Source organism: Python bivittatus, unplaced genomic scaffold (assembly GCF_059951505.1).
Source record: "Python bivittatus isolate LINGU-HERP-01145 unplaced genomic scaffold, Pbiv_v1 ctg000220_np1212, whole genome shotgun sequence".
NCBI lineage: Eukaryota > Metazoa > Chordata > Lepidosauria > Squamata > Pythonidae > Python > Python bivittatus.
The window spans coordinates 20,814,734-20,827,475 of record NW_028277048.1 but is presented as its reverse complement, the minus strand read 5'-3'; the positions used below and the strand labels follow the sequence as shown (position 1 = coordinate 20,827,475).

At 40.2% G+C, this 12,742-nt stretch overlaps 1 protein-coding gene across 2 annotated transcripts in view; it reads left to right on the top strand.

The window, feature by feature from the left end:
• GALNT6 (polypeptide N-acetylgalactosaminyltransferase 6) overlaps positions 1–12,742 on the top strand; it is a 63,763-nt gene that overhangs the window by 32,631 nt on the left and 18,390 nt on the right. For both annotated transcript variants that reach the window (XM_015888233.3, XM_007420731.4), the window contains 2 exons: positions 5,216–5,365; positions 7,069–7,303. In XM_015888233.3, the coding sequence (XP_015743719.1) occupies positions 5,216–5,365; positions 7,069–7,303 (385 nt within the window). The remainder of the gene's footprint in view (positions 1–5,215; positions 5,366–7,068; positions 7,304–12,742) is intronic.

Here is a 12,742-nt window from a genome sequence, read left to right as displayed (position 1 = left end):
ACTGGTTTAAATTAAAGGCTATATAAAGCAAAAGCAAGGAAGGGTCTTGAAATTTCCCGTCCACACTGAGCTCCTGAACATCAGACTGTAGGCATTCTATTCTCTTCATCAACCTTGCCTCCCATGCTATAATACACGGGATGAAGAGAAACAGATTCACTGTTTTGGAATAACAAGCCAAAATTCAGACCTAAGTCCAGAGATATTGCAAGTCCCCAAACAAGCTGTTTATGCTAGAAAACCCTGAATTAAAGCAGTTTTGCCTTCAGGAATGGGCCAAAATTCCTACCTCTCAGTGTGAGAAATTGATCACCAGTTAACATTTGCAGTTACTGAGCTAAAGTTGGTGCAGTCAGTCATTGAATCGAAGGAGGAAATTACTTTTTCATGCTGCCATGTCACATATTGGTTGATTTTCTTTATATAATAAATGAAGCAGACACCACACTTTGGTGTTACTCATTAACTCACTCCATTTATATTATACTAGGACCCACATGAAGCTCTGATAATATCCTGTGGCAAAGATATACAAAAATTTAGAAAACAGGGTGAATACTTTTTCACAGAACTGTATTTAGCCTCCATCCAAACTACTCAGCTGGGCAAGTTTAGAAACCACAAACTGTATTTAGCCATCTAAATTGGCTATACCTCAGATTAAGATAATGACATGGTTCAACATCACAGCTTGTATACTGTGCCTCAGCCTGCCTCCCTGACTCTCTGCCACTCAAGGTTCTCAAAGGGCCACTAAAGATACGACAGTAAAAGGTTTTCTGAGTTCTTATGAATACACCAATGAGTTTGATGTAAGTTTTAATACCAGCTTCTGCATACTATCTCTCATGTTGGCCCATTATTCCTGCTTCCTCCTTAGATTGAGAACTTTCTCTTCTACTCCACCCTGCATGCATTCTTTGCTTTCTCTCTTCTTATGGAAACCTTCAAATTGTCTTCAACTTTTCCCCTCCATATGGCAGGGAAGATTATTTTGAATGTTCCTCCAGTGTACCTTTTCCTGTGTCCTTAGCTCCACATTTTTATAATGCAATGTTTTATACTGGTAGTTAGAGAAATGAAAAACACAATTAGCCAAGTATGAAATCTGTTGATGGCTGAAGTATTTTTTTCCTTCTAGTAAGATTAATATTTTAAAAATTCTTAACCACTTATTGAGCCAGTCAAATGCTTAAACTGTGAACAGAAGTGGGTACAGAAATTGGTGGGTACAATCTTGTATGGATTCTTTGGTTTCAGAGGTATCAGGGATCCTAGCATAGGACAAGGTGGAGGCTGGCCAGCATGTTCCTGTAGAATACATGCTTGCTTCTAGGAGGGTATGCATCTTCTCCAGTTCTATATGCTGCTTTTACCAAGTCAGACTATTGATCCACCTAGCCAAAGATGTCTTCTCTGTCAGGCTCTCAGAGAAATGCAAAAGGAGCCTCCCTCCAGTTTATATTTACAAGACATTTATGAGATGAGATGAGATGAGATGAGATGGAAAGAAAGTGGTTTCATCCAAAAACACTGGGCTTCATGGCTAAATGATGCTGTCCTGCTCCTAACTTGATCCTGTTTCACCGTAGCATGCTTTTTCTTACATAATACTCTAACACTTTCCCTTGTCTCACTCATGTTTCCCCCTCCCATTGAGAACTCAGTCAAGGAAATCTTAAATCATTGCTAATTTAATAATGGGAGTTTTAAGAGCTGTACCCCCAACACATCTGGAGATAATGTGGTTGTGGAAGGCTGCTCTTGAGCAAACTGGTTAAAGTTTCTTGTTCTATCAGATTAAGCAGATCTCATTTCCAGAAATGATAAGCAGCTTGTTCAAAGCAGTTATGGCTTTTGAAGCACGATATTTTGAAAAGTTTAATGTCCTCTCTGACTGCTTTGCTGTAGCTGCAACATTTAACTATGCGGTTATTTTAGAGATTCTGGGACATGATACTGTGATAACATACAACTCTGACACTGTAAGGGTGATTTCTGTGTTTTTCACAAAACCTGCCCTACAGGAAAAGTGAGAAAACTGCTGCTTTATGTGGGAAGCAAGCAAATTATTGGCTGGCAGCCTGCCCTTTAAAATAGTAACTTTAAAATCGAAGGGTGAGGTATAAATAAAATGATTCTGAAGACAGATTAATTAAGGTGTTTTGTTGCCAAAGGTAGAACAGCAAATGTTCTTTTCACAGTTGCATAGAAATCAAGTTACTTAACATCTGACCCAGAAAAGATCATGGATTATTCTCTCTGGTGGAAAAAAAATACTAGAAAGAAAAACTGAATATATCTAGCAATTTTTCATGATACATCAGTTTCTCGAGGTAACTTTTTCACTCTGCCTAATGATAGGAATGCTGTCACATAGCTGTAAGGGTTTTCTTCAGTCTCCTGCCTTATTATAGTGGATGAGATGTTGCATTGGCTCTTTCCATGCTTGTGTAGAAGGCAGAAGAGTTTTCCAGTCGAGTCTTAGGTTTGGGCCATGAACACAGAGATTCCTGTTCCCCATCACCTTCTCAAAATCAGAATCTTGCGTGGATGAGTTGCTCAGTTTCCTTGAGCAGTAGATTCAAAGTAGCATAAAATATGAGTTCCAGACATCTTCGAATGCCTGGCGCAGCATTCTGAACAGGAAGGCAGCGACGTGATCCCAAATTTCTGCAGTTGTTGATACATGTAGACAAAGGCATATGAATTTTCCGAACATAAATGGCTTGTGATTCTCTTTGAATCTTGTAGTGTTATAATCCTCCTAGCCATCCATATATATAATAATAATAAGGATTATACCTTACAAACATCAACTCACCCCCTGTCAAGAAGCTGTTGTCTATTACTTGCTTCCCTAGCTGGAAATTTTCCTAACAAAGGCTGTGCCTGCTTTGAACTGTTTCAGAAATATTCAGGCCCATTAACCCCTCCCTGTTCCCATCTTAGGCTAACACAGGAACAGAAGGCAGGGTCGGTTCTTAAGAAAATGATGCTTATTAGTTTAAGTAAAAGACAGAGTGGTTTGCTCTCTATTTTGCTATCTATAGCATATATACAGGGAAAATTCCAAGGCCAGTTTTGTTCCAATGGCTCAGGAAGAATTTAAATCAGTAAGAATTCAACTAGTTGGAGTTTTAATTAATTATTAAAAAGGACAAGTAAACTGGCATCACTAAGAACTCTATTTTTAAATATACATTTTAATGCAGATAGCTTACACTTATTGGGCTATTTTATTTAAGTTTTTGCTTGCTGTTAGGCCCTGATTACATACATGCACTTACGCACAGACAGAAAACATCCCTATCTGGCTGTTTTTAGGCTTCCTCACCATAAATAGTATGTTCTGCTGATAAAGATTTTATCCTCCTTTTCCTGTGAAGAGTGAAACAGATTTTTGCTCTCTCTCGCTGCCTTTATCCTCGCAACAGTCGAGGTAAATTGCAGATCCAAGGCCTTCCTTGCTGTCCCTTCTTGTAGTTCACTAGCTTAAAACCAGATTTATACCGGGTGACCTTCAAATGGAGGGCTTGTCAAGAACAACACATGATCACCATGCCTTTTCATACTGAAGAATGAAAAAAAAAGTATTCGCCCATTTTCCTAGGGAGGGAGAGTATGTATGTTCATATGTGTGTGACTGCAAGAAGAAAACTCCTCAGTTGCTCTAACTGAAAGTTGTTTTCATGTTGTTGTCATTTTCCAATTCTGGGCTGTCATTTCCTGCCCTCCTCCTCCTCTTTACCATTACTATACCCTTCAAATTCACAGCAGAGTTCTTTAGCTGAAATTTACAAAGCTAACCATCTCTCACTACAGAGATCTGAACCACTTCCTGCCACAGGTTGCACCTGGCAATCAACAGCGTGGTCAGAATAATTCTAAATAAGGACTTGGCTTTGATGCTAAGAAATGCTGGGTTAGGAGGAGGGATGAGAAAAACAGAGAGACTCTCAGCTTCCCTTTTTTTTCTCCGTGATAAGTAGGATTCTGCAATTAATGCAAGGAACTGAATGTGGACAGGCAGGATGCTCAACATCAGTTTTTCCCAACCTGATGCCCTCCAGATGTGTTAGATTCCAACCCTCATAATTGGATGTGCTCTGGGGACACCAGAGTGAAGGAAAGGAGCCTGTTGACCTTAAATATTAGCATAGGAAAGGACGTCACTGAGAAGTATTATCTTCTGTTTGAAGAACAACTGTGTAGCAATAGGAATTGCCTTGTATACACTCCTAAAATTAGTGTTAAGCAGCAAGCAAAAGTAATTAGATAAACTTTTAGGCATCTGTACAGAGTCACCCTTTTTCCCACCCCACCCCTATCTGATTAATACATGCTTTCTTACTCAGTGCATTCTGTTTTATTAATCAGTATACCTTCTCATGTCGACACTGCATGAAACGCTTAGACCCAAAACAGTCAGGGAAATAAATCACCCAGTCTTGTTATTAAACTTGGAACCCCTAGTGCAGTTTGTTACTCAATGTTTAATTTTAATTCACTTTTAATCCTTTAAAAAATGTATAGGGGCTTTGCTGCTTTTGCAGCCCATGGTGAACCAGGTTGCAACTCGGTCCTAGTATGTTCTCAGCTGCTTGCTGAAGACCAGTAATATAGGAACATTTTCCAAATAATGGGAAAGAAATTTGGGCAATGGGGAGCTACAAAGTTTAATGCTTTATTCAAATGCTGCAGATGTATGTTTGGTTGTGGTGTGCTCCCCAGGCTTGGATAACAAGAATCTCGGCATGTCTGGAGTGCAGCAGTCTCTTCTACAGCATAATCTTGTGTGAGTTTATTTGAAAGTATGGCAAACTGCTTTGAGGTATTAGTATATACATGTAAGTAAGTGTGTGTGGTTGAGAACAACTTTCAATGACCATAGTGAGTTTTTACTTTCTTGCACCAATGTGTGCGAAATTGCATTCTTTGACTGCTAAAGATTGTACTTTTTTTCCTTCACTACCTTTCCCTGGTTCCCTCTTCTCATCCTTTTTTTTCTGGGTCATTCCTTTCTCCAATCTCCAATGTTGCTTCATAAGCACTTTTTGGTTCTTCAGCTTGTTTTCAAGTAAAAGTAAAAAGTGAACTTGTAAAATTAAAAACCAGAGTTTAAATTGGTCCCCCAGAGGGCTGAGAATCTGAGCCCCGCTGTCCCCAGACTCTGGAGCATCACGCCCCTCTGACTGGATGCATTCTCTTTCAGACTACTTGAAAGACGAGTTGGACAACTATGTGAAGCAATTGCAGATAGTCAGGGTTGTCCGACAGTTGGAGAGGAAGGGCTTAATAACTGCCCGATTGCTTGGTGCCAGTGTTGCTACGGGTGACGTACTCACTTTCTTGGATGCTCATTGTAAGTAATAATCTTCTTTGCTGATAAAGTCTGGCTTTTTTTTTTTTCTTGACATACAATGCTAGTTCATAGACACATATGTGTTCATTCAGTGTTTCTCAACACATCTTAGAGTTGCCAAGGTTGAGAAAATTGTGTCAATTGATCACTATATCACTTGGGCTGGTTCACAGCAGCATGTTCACCCCTTGATGAATCTCCATCCACTAGTGACCCACATGTTTAATGGGTAATGGCAGAGCTAATGCTACAGATTCTGATTGTTGTGTCAAACATAATAGCTTCAGTGAAGTCAGATGTAATTGCTTCAGTGAGTAAATGCAGAGAAACCAACTGATACACATAAAGTGTGAATTAAATATGGGTGGATGGCAGTTGAATGAATGAATTAATAGACTACTAAAAGTATTGTCTTTTGTTCAAGATGTAAGGCAATAAAACTGCTTCCAACCTGCTCAGATCCACATTCATCATTCAATATTTCATTGTAAAGGAAGTAAAGTAAGAGTTATTAGGAGTCGGGCACATATAAATTCAATACATTATTATTACTATTACTATTATTATTATTAATGTACTGTACATACAAGTGTGAATGTTCTCTGTGTCCTGGGGGCATGTTCTGATTCTCTAGTGTATAGTATGTAGTATAAAAAAACCCTTAGATAAACTTAATTCCCAGAAATGTTCAATGTATTTACTTCAGCCATTTTTTCCATCCATTTTCTCATAGAGCCTCATATGATCTCTTGCCTCCAAGGTTCCATTTTTGTCCATAATAAAGTGTAAATTACTTAATGACAGAATTGTAGTAGGAAAGAAGTGTATTAAGCAAGCTAAAAAGTGAAAGGGTAAAGGTAGACGAGGAAGGCTGGGACCTCCACAATTATTCTTTCCAATGTGATAGTGACTGATAAATGAAGCAGCTGGTTTAAAAGTATCCAGAAGCAAAATTTGCTAATGGAATTAGCTTTGCCAATGCCAAAATCGTGATGGATTGAACACAGTTTCTGATGTGCAAGGGACTTCCTGGCTCTTTTGAGCCTGACTGTCAGAGGAACTCAAGAAGTCAAACCTCCGTACAAATACAGCATGATGATTTTTTCATTTCATGGCAATTTTGTATAGTCTTTTGTGAAGAGGTCCGCAATGCACTGGAATACTTACAATTCTTGATCTCGCTTCTCGAGACCACTGTGCATCTGTGGTGAGACCTGGGGTAACTGGGGCTAATTTCTGTTTACAAGGCAAAGTGTTGAAATTGACACCTGGATATGTTTGTGCAAGTTTTCTTGGCAGCAATATGAAAGTGCCTTACCACTGTCTTTTCCTGGAAAGGTGTTTTTGAGTTCTTAGTCTAGCCAAAGGCCCTGGTATTCCCAAACAGTCTCTAATCCAAATACTAGCCAGATCTGGTCCTGGGTAGATTCTGAGCCCAGAAAAGATCAGGTGTCCTTGTCCTGGAAATGTTAAGCTAATAGAAGCTTTTAGAAGAAAATTGAGGGTCCATATGAATCTCCATGGGCAAGAAAGTGAAGGTTATGAGAGAAATATTTGCAGAGTAACAATTCCTGAGCATCTGGTATCTCTGAAAAACCTGAAAGGTAGAAGTGACCATAGCAGCAGCATTTGGAAATAGGCTTTTTTTTTCCCTATGGAGTCTACATCAGATGATGTAGCAGTTCCTGATTCTCTTTTCTTAGGTGAATGTTTCCATGGATGGTTAGAACCTCTCCTATCACGCATTGCTGAAGAGCCCACAGCTGTGGTCAGTCCAGATATCACCACCATTGACCTGAACTCCTTTGAATTTTCCAAGCCAATCCAATATGGGAAGCAGCACAGTCGGGGAAACTTTGATTGGAGTCTCACTTTTGGCTGGGAGGCTATCCCTCAACATGAGAAGCAGAGAAGAAAAGATGAGACTTACCCAATCAAGTAGGTCCAGGTTGAAAGTTTGATACTGTTGTCAAAGAATCTGGGGAAGTAGAATTTCAGTCATGAAACAAACATCATGGTATTTCTACTTTTGTCAGAAATTGGGAGGCTGGGATTTTGCCTGGACAGAAGTAGCTGGATTGCTTCAAGATTCTCTTGATGCAGCCTTCTCAAACTGAGTGCCTTCCAGATGTGTGGGCTTCAACTCCTAAAATTCTCACCCTGCTGACTGGAATTGTAAGTGTCAGCCTGAACATCTGGAGAGCACCCAGATTGGAAAAGGCATCAGTATCATTGGCTGCGATATTCTGAAGGGTTACCTGACAGGAATGAGACTGAAATGCTGGCCTCATTCCTGCAGAGTTAGCCAAGGAAGTGCATCTAGCTGACCTATCTGATATTTCACGTTAAGTAGCATCTCTGTCGAACCAGTGGGAAGAGAATATCTGAAGGTTTGCACTGAGATGTTCTTAGCATGTGAGGCTGATCCACAGCTCTATCTCTTATTCCCATCTTCTAATCAAAGTGGAAATGATTGCTTTCTATCCATTGTGCCCAAGCTGGTTACCTTACACTGTTGTCTCTCCCAAAGTTGGGAGTGGTGGTGTGAGGAAACCATTATATGCCTGAAGCTTGTATGGTTAGCCTCTGTAAATAGGTAACTGGATCGTGCTTTTATGATAATAGTTCACAAAGCTTGGATACAACTATCATAAATTAGATGGACAGCTTGTACTTGCAGGTACTGTACTTACTCCTCCCATTTAAAAACCAGGGCAAAGGCTATCCTGACATCCCATGAGCTGAGCCTAATTAGCCAGAATCATCATTTCTCCTCTCCTGCTGAAAGGAAGCAAGAACAATGCCACAGGCAAGAATGAACCATTCAGTTAGCTCTCAAACTACAGATAAGGAGTATTGAAGAAAAAAACTTTTACTGCCCTTGCCTTGCACTTCTGTGGATTAATTGAAGCCCTGGTTGGGGCACAACAAGCAGAATAATTCACCAAAACCACAAATTAACCATCTCTTCACCACTTATACTTCACAGTAAGCTACAGCTGCAATAAGTAAACCAGCAACAAACAATGGTTTGCTGCCCTAAAAAAAATGGTTTATGCCTTCTTCCTGTTTGCACATCACGCTAAACTGCAAGCAAACAAATCACATACTTTGTGCAATGTGTAAAGCCAGCTCGGAAGTTTTAATGATGGACCAAGAGATGTATCAGGCAGCATTTTTCCATATTATAGCTCCTGAAGCCGAAACCTTTCCAAGCGCCTTTCTCACTGGTCTGGGATCTCTCGTGGCTGAACCCTGCCTATAGAAACACACTTTTTGTGGTTTAGGCCAGCTGCCAAGGTGGGGAGGGGGAACGCAATGCCGCCTCCTTGAACTCTGAGTGAAGGGAGGTCATGAGGAGCTTCTTTCCCAGAAATGAAAGAAGTTATTAAATCTCTTCAGGCTCCAGTCGGGTCTTGCTGCTTTGTGAAACTTCTCAGTAAGAAGTCAATTGTTTCTTTTAATCTTTTGCACTTTATCTTAAATTCAGTCCTTTCAATACCTTGCAACAACCTGCCTGGGTTTTTAAAATCTGGTCATACATTTAGTGTTAACAAAACATAACAAAGGAGTCTACTGCTTGCATGTAACAAAAGGACTGGGTTGAGCAGGAACAGTACAGATGCATTCAGCTGGGGCCCATTTTAGCTACAGCACTGTCATTGAACATTGTAACTACAAGCACAGGCAAGTCCTGTCCTATTTCCCATGCCTGCCCTCCCCACCCCCCAAAACCTTCTTCTGTTGAAGCTCGGAGGAGGAAATTATTTTATTTTTTTATTTATTTATATTTCAAATTTGTCACCGCCCATCTCACTGTGGAGTGACTTAGAAGCATCCACATCTACTTTTAAAGTAACTGGAGTCCCTCAGTGCATTCCAAACTTAGGGTAACCCTGATGTAGCCAGAGCTCCCCCAAGTTCAGATACGATGAGGAACTCAGGTTAGTTTGGAAAGAAAATGGGTGCTTCCAGTGCCTTCATGGCTACCTCAGAGGGGAAGGAATACACCAGCCTAAAAGTCTTTGCACTGCTAAACTGTAGTTTGACCCTGAAGGACTATACTGTATATACATGATAACTTTTCAGAAAGCTGGAAGGCATATAATAAATCACAGGCATAGACGGCTTAGTGCAGAATAGAAAAATAATGTCAGAGGTCATTAGTCTGCTTAGTACATTGAGCTGATCAAATTCACTCTAGCTTTCTCACCAGAAGTTTTGTAAAAGATGCATGCATGTTTCTGGTATGATTCCATGAACGTACTGAAGCTCTTGTCTCTAGAGCAGTGTTTCTCGACCTTGGCAAGTTTAAGATGAGTGGATTTCAACTCCCAGAATTCCCATGGCTGGCTAGGGAATTCTGGGAGTTGAAGTCCACTCATCTTAAACTTGCCAAGGTCGAGAAACACTGCTCTAGAGTAACGGATTCTCTTCTGCTCTCCAGTGCCTGGAGAATATATCCATATTTGAGCAGTAGGAGCTATTTCTTTAGAGTTTGGTTTACTTTAAATAGTTTATGTGAAAGGACAAACACCTCTATATAGGCAAGTGTAGCAAGGATAGTAAGTTATCTTTCACTTTTCATTAGTAGGCTGTAGTTAAACAACACTTACTGTGTTTTGACTTTCCTGTGCTTGTAAAAATCACTTTATGAAACTGATACTGGGGTCAAGTCCTTTAAACTGTAGTTTAAAATCTAGTTGTATTCTGAAAGCATTTTGACATCCCTTCAGTGTAACGCAAAAGAATATACAACTCTTAGGGATTGTTTAGAACCCTTACAGCTGTGTAAGTACCTCCGGCAATCATTTTTACTGGACTGTATAGATCCATAATATACTCCTTGTACACTCTTCCTTTCAATTCAGTATCTTGTGACAACAGAGAACTTTCAAGAGCTGATGGATTAATTCTAATGCTGGGCTGAATCCTGGTGTCTGAGATATGGTACATATAATAAGATGGATGATGTGGGACAGTCATTTCTTACTATGCGCTTCATCTCGTGTGTTTCACGCTGATCCCACTAATCTCTAATCTGCCATTGGGATTGGCACAGATGTATTTTGTTCCTAAGCATCTGTCAGTGCACCTGATAATTAAATACTCCTGGCCACAGTCTAGCCCTGAGCTCTGTGCACATGATTCCAGTGGGCTTAAGGATGACTAAATCTGAGTGAGACTGTGAGTTCTTCTTAGAATGTTCCCCACGTCCCACCCCCAAGAATAATCTTTAGACTACTGAGTTTGTACACCTATGTGCCCAATTAAAAGAAAGAAAAGAAAGAGGCAACACATTTTATTTTTAAACAGAAATAATGTCTAAGAGGATGCTCCATTTCTGGGGTGGTATTCTCTTCGTTGAGTGGGAAAAATGGAATACCTCTTAGATGAGGGCTTTCCTGACTTTTTGTGAAGTAGTTACATTTTTGTTTTGCTCTAGTTATATGTGAACTGGCTGCAGACTTTTCCAGGCCTGCTTGATGATTGAAACTGAGGCTGTCATATTTACCATTATGAATTTTTATGAGTTTATATTTCATGGAGCTCTTTATTGTGTTTCATAAGTAACGGTGGATCTGCAGGATTTCAGTCTTTCTTAAAACACGGGTGCATGCAAAGCACATACTGTACTACTGCTGAGTGGCGTTTTTTCCTTTTCCAAGTGCAGATCATCAAATAATGAATTTGCATATTTGAACCAGGATTGAATTTTGAAATGTGTAGAAGAGGCCATCTGTTCTTGCAGCAATTCTCACGAACCATAATGCTGAAAATGTTTGGAATGAGTCTCAATATTACTGACACAGCTGCATAGTTTAAATGTGTACCTGCTGAAGAATCACAGCCCCTCTTGCAAAGGAATTCTAAGAGCTATACCTCTGTCTTGCAAGATGCTAGAAATTTCTAATGGAGAATACTCACCTCCTTTCAGAATCTTTCATTTTTTAGAATCTCTTGTTGGAACCTAAGCTAATTAAATTGGGGTTTTAAAAAAATGTTTGCAGTATTAATACCCTTCTAAGACCACTTCTGCACTCTCCCCCCTCACCACAAGATCAGAAAAATAAGAATTGAAGTGATTTACCTCCAAGGGTCATTGGGGTATAGTACAAGGTTTGTAAGCTGCTTGTGAGACCCACAGTTCCTTGAGAGACAATGACAGGACCTTTTCTTCCCTGCTGTATCAAAGCAGGATAATAAGGGCTATGACATGAAAGGACCAAGGTTTGTTCCTTCCTCTTTCAAACTCTGCCAGCCCCTTGTCTCTCTTGGCAGTGGACAGCTGAAGAGTCATTAAGGTAACCAGCCTCTCCACTTCTTAAAGCTTGAAATGACCTTGAAATTCATAGTGCAAGCCATTTGATACCGGCTTGGCCCTCCTCCTTTCCAAGAGTGAGACAAAATCCCATTCCTTTGGCCTCAAGTACAGCTCTCCTTTGTGCAGAGGTCAAACAGGAGGCTGTTCTGTCCCAATGAAAGAGGCACAGAAATTCCTTTTTGTTATTGCTGATGGAGAGAGAGAAAAAAAAAGAGACATTGGCAACTTGGCTTTTCAGCAGCTCCTAATCTCCACTGGCTACAACAGAGTGCTGGTTTCAGAGAAAACCTTGCTGAAGCAAGTTTCTGGTGCCAATCTCAGCTTTTCTCCTCCTTAAAACAAACAAACATAGAAGCAAGCACCAGGAGCTCTGGGGTAACTAATAATGAAAGCGGTGCAGTTGACAAAACTCTGTCCCCAAGTACTCTTATTTGTGCCCCAGCCTTTGCAACAATGATACCCAAGGATGAATAAAGGCCCTGTCTGCCTCTGAAGGGCCATCCTTGAAGCTCCTCAGGAATGTGATCCACCCCAAACCCTGTGGCTATTTCTTGTTTTGGATGCAGTCAGTCAAGAACATGCTTCAAATTATTAAGTTTGAGTCTTTTTCTCCACCCCTTCTGATCTAATTCTGGAATTAGCAGCTGTCATCTTGTCAGCAAGTGTTCGAACTACCTGGCAAAATGTTTTGGACAAAAGGTGGCAGGAGGGATGAGGGGAGAGCATCTTTGTGTGAACATGTACCACGCACGTGCACAGTTCTGCATATTAACTTCATTGTGTTTGTTTAGATTTTATATGTATAGCCCTGCTTTTTGATCAACAATAGAGTGATTTAAATTAAATAAAAATTATTGGACAAACATCAGTTTGGTTTGGGGATTTTTTTTGTTTTTGTAAAAAAAACAGTTGTAGATGATACTGTTGTCTAAAGACTTTTCAGAGAAAGTAAGAGAAAACACTGCCTTCTCCCTGCCCCCCCCCCCAGCACACAGGATTTTTTTGTTCCTCTGAGTGAAGCACCACCACTCAGATAGGGGTGATTTGTGATT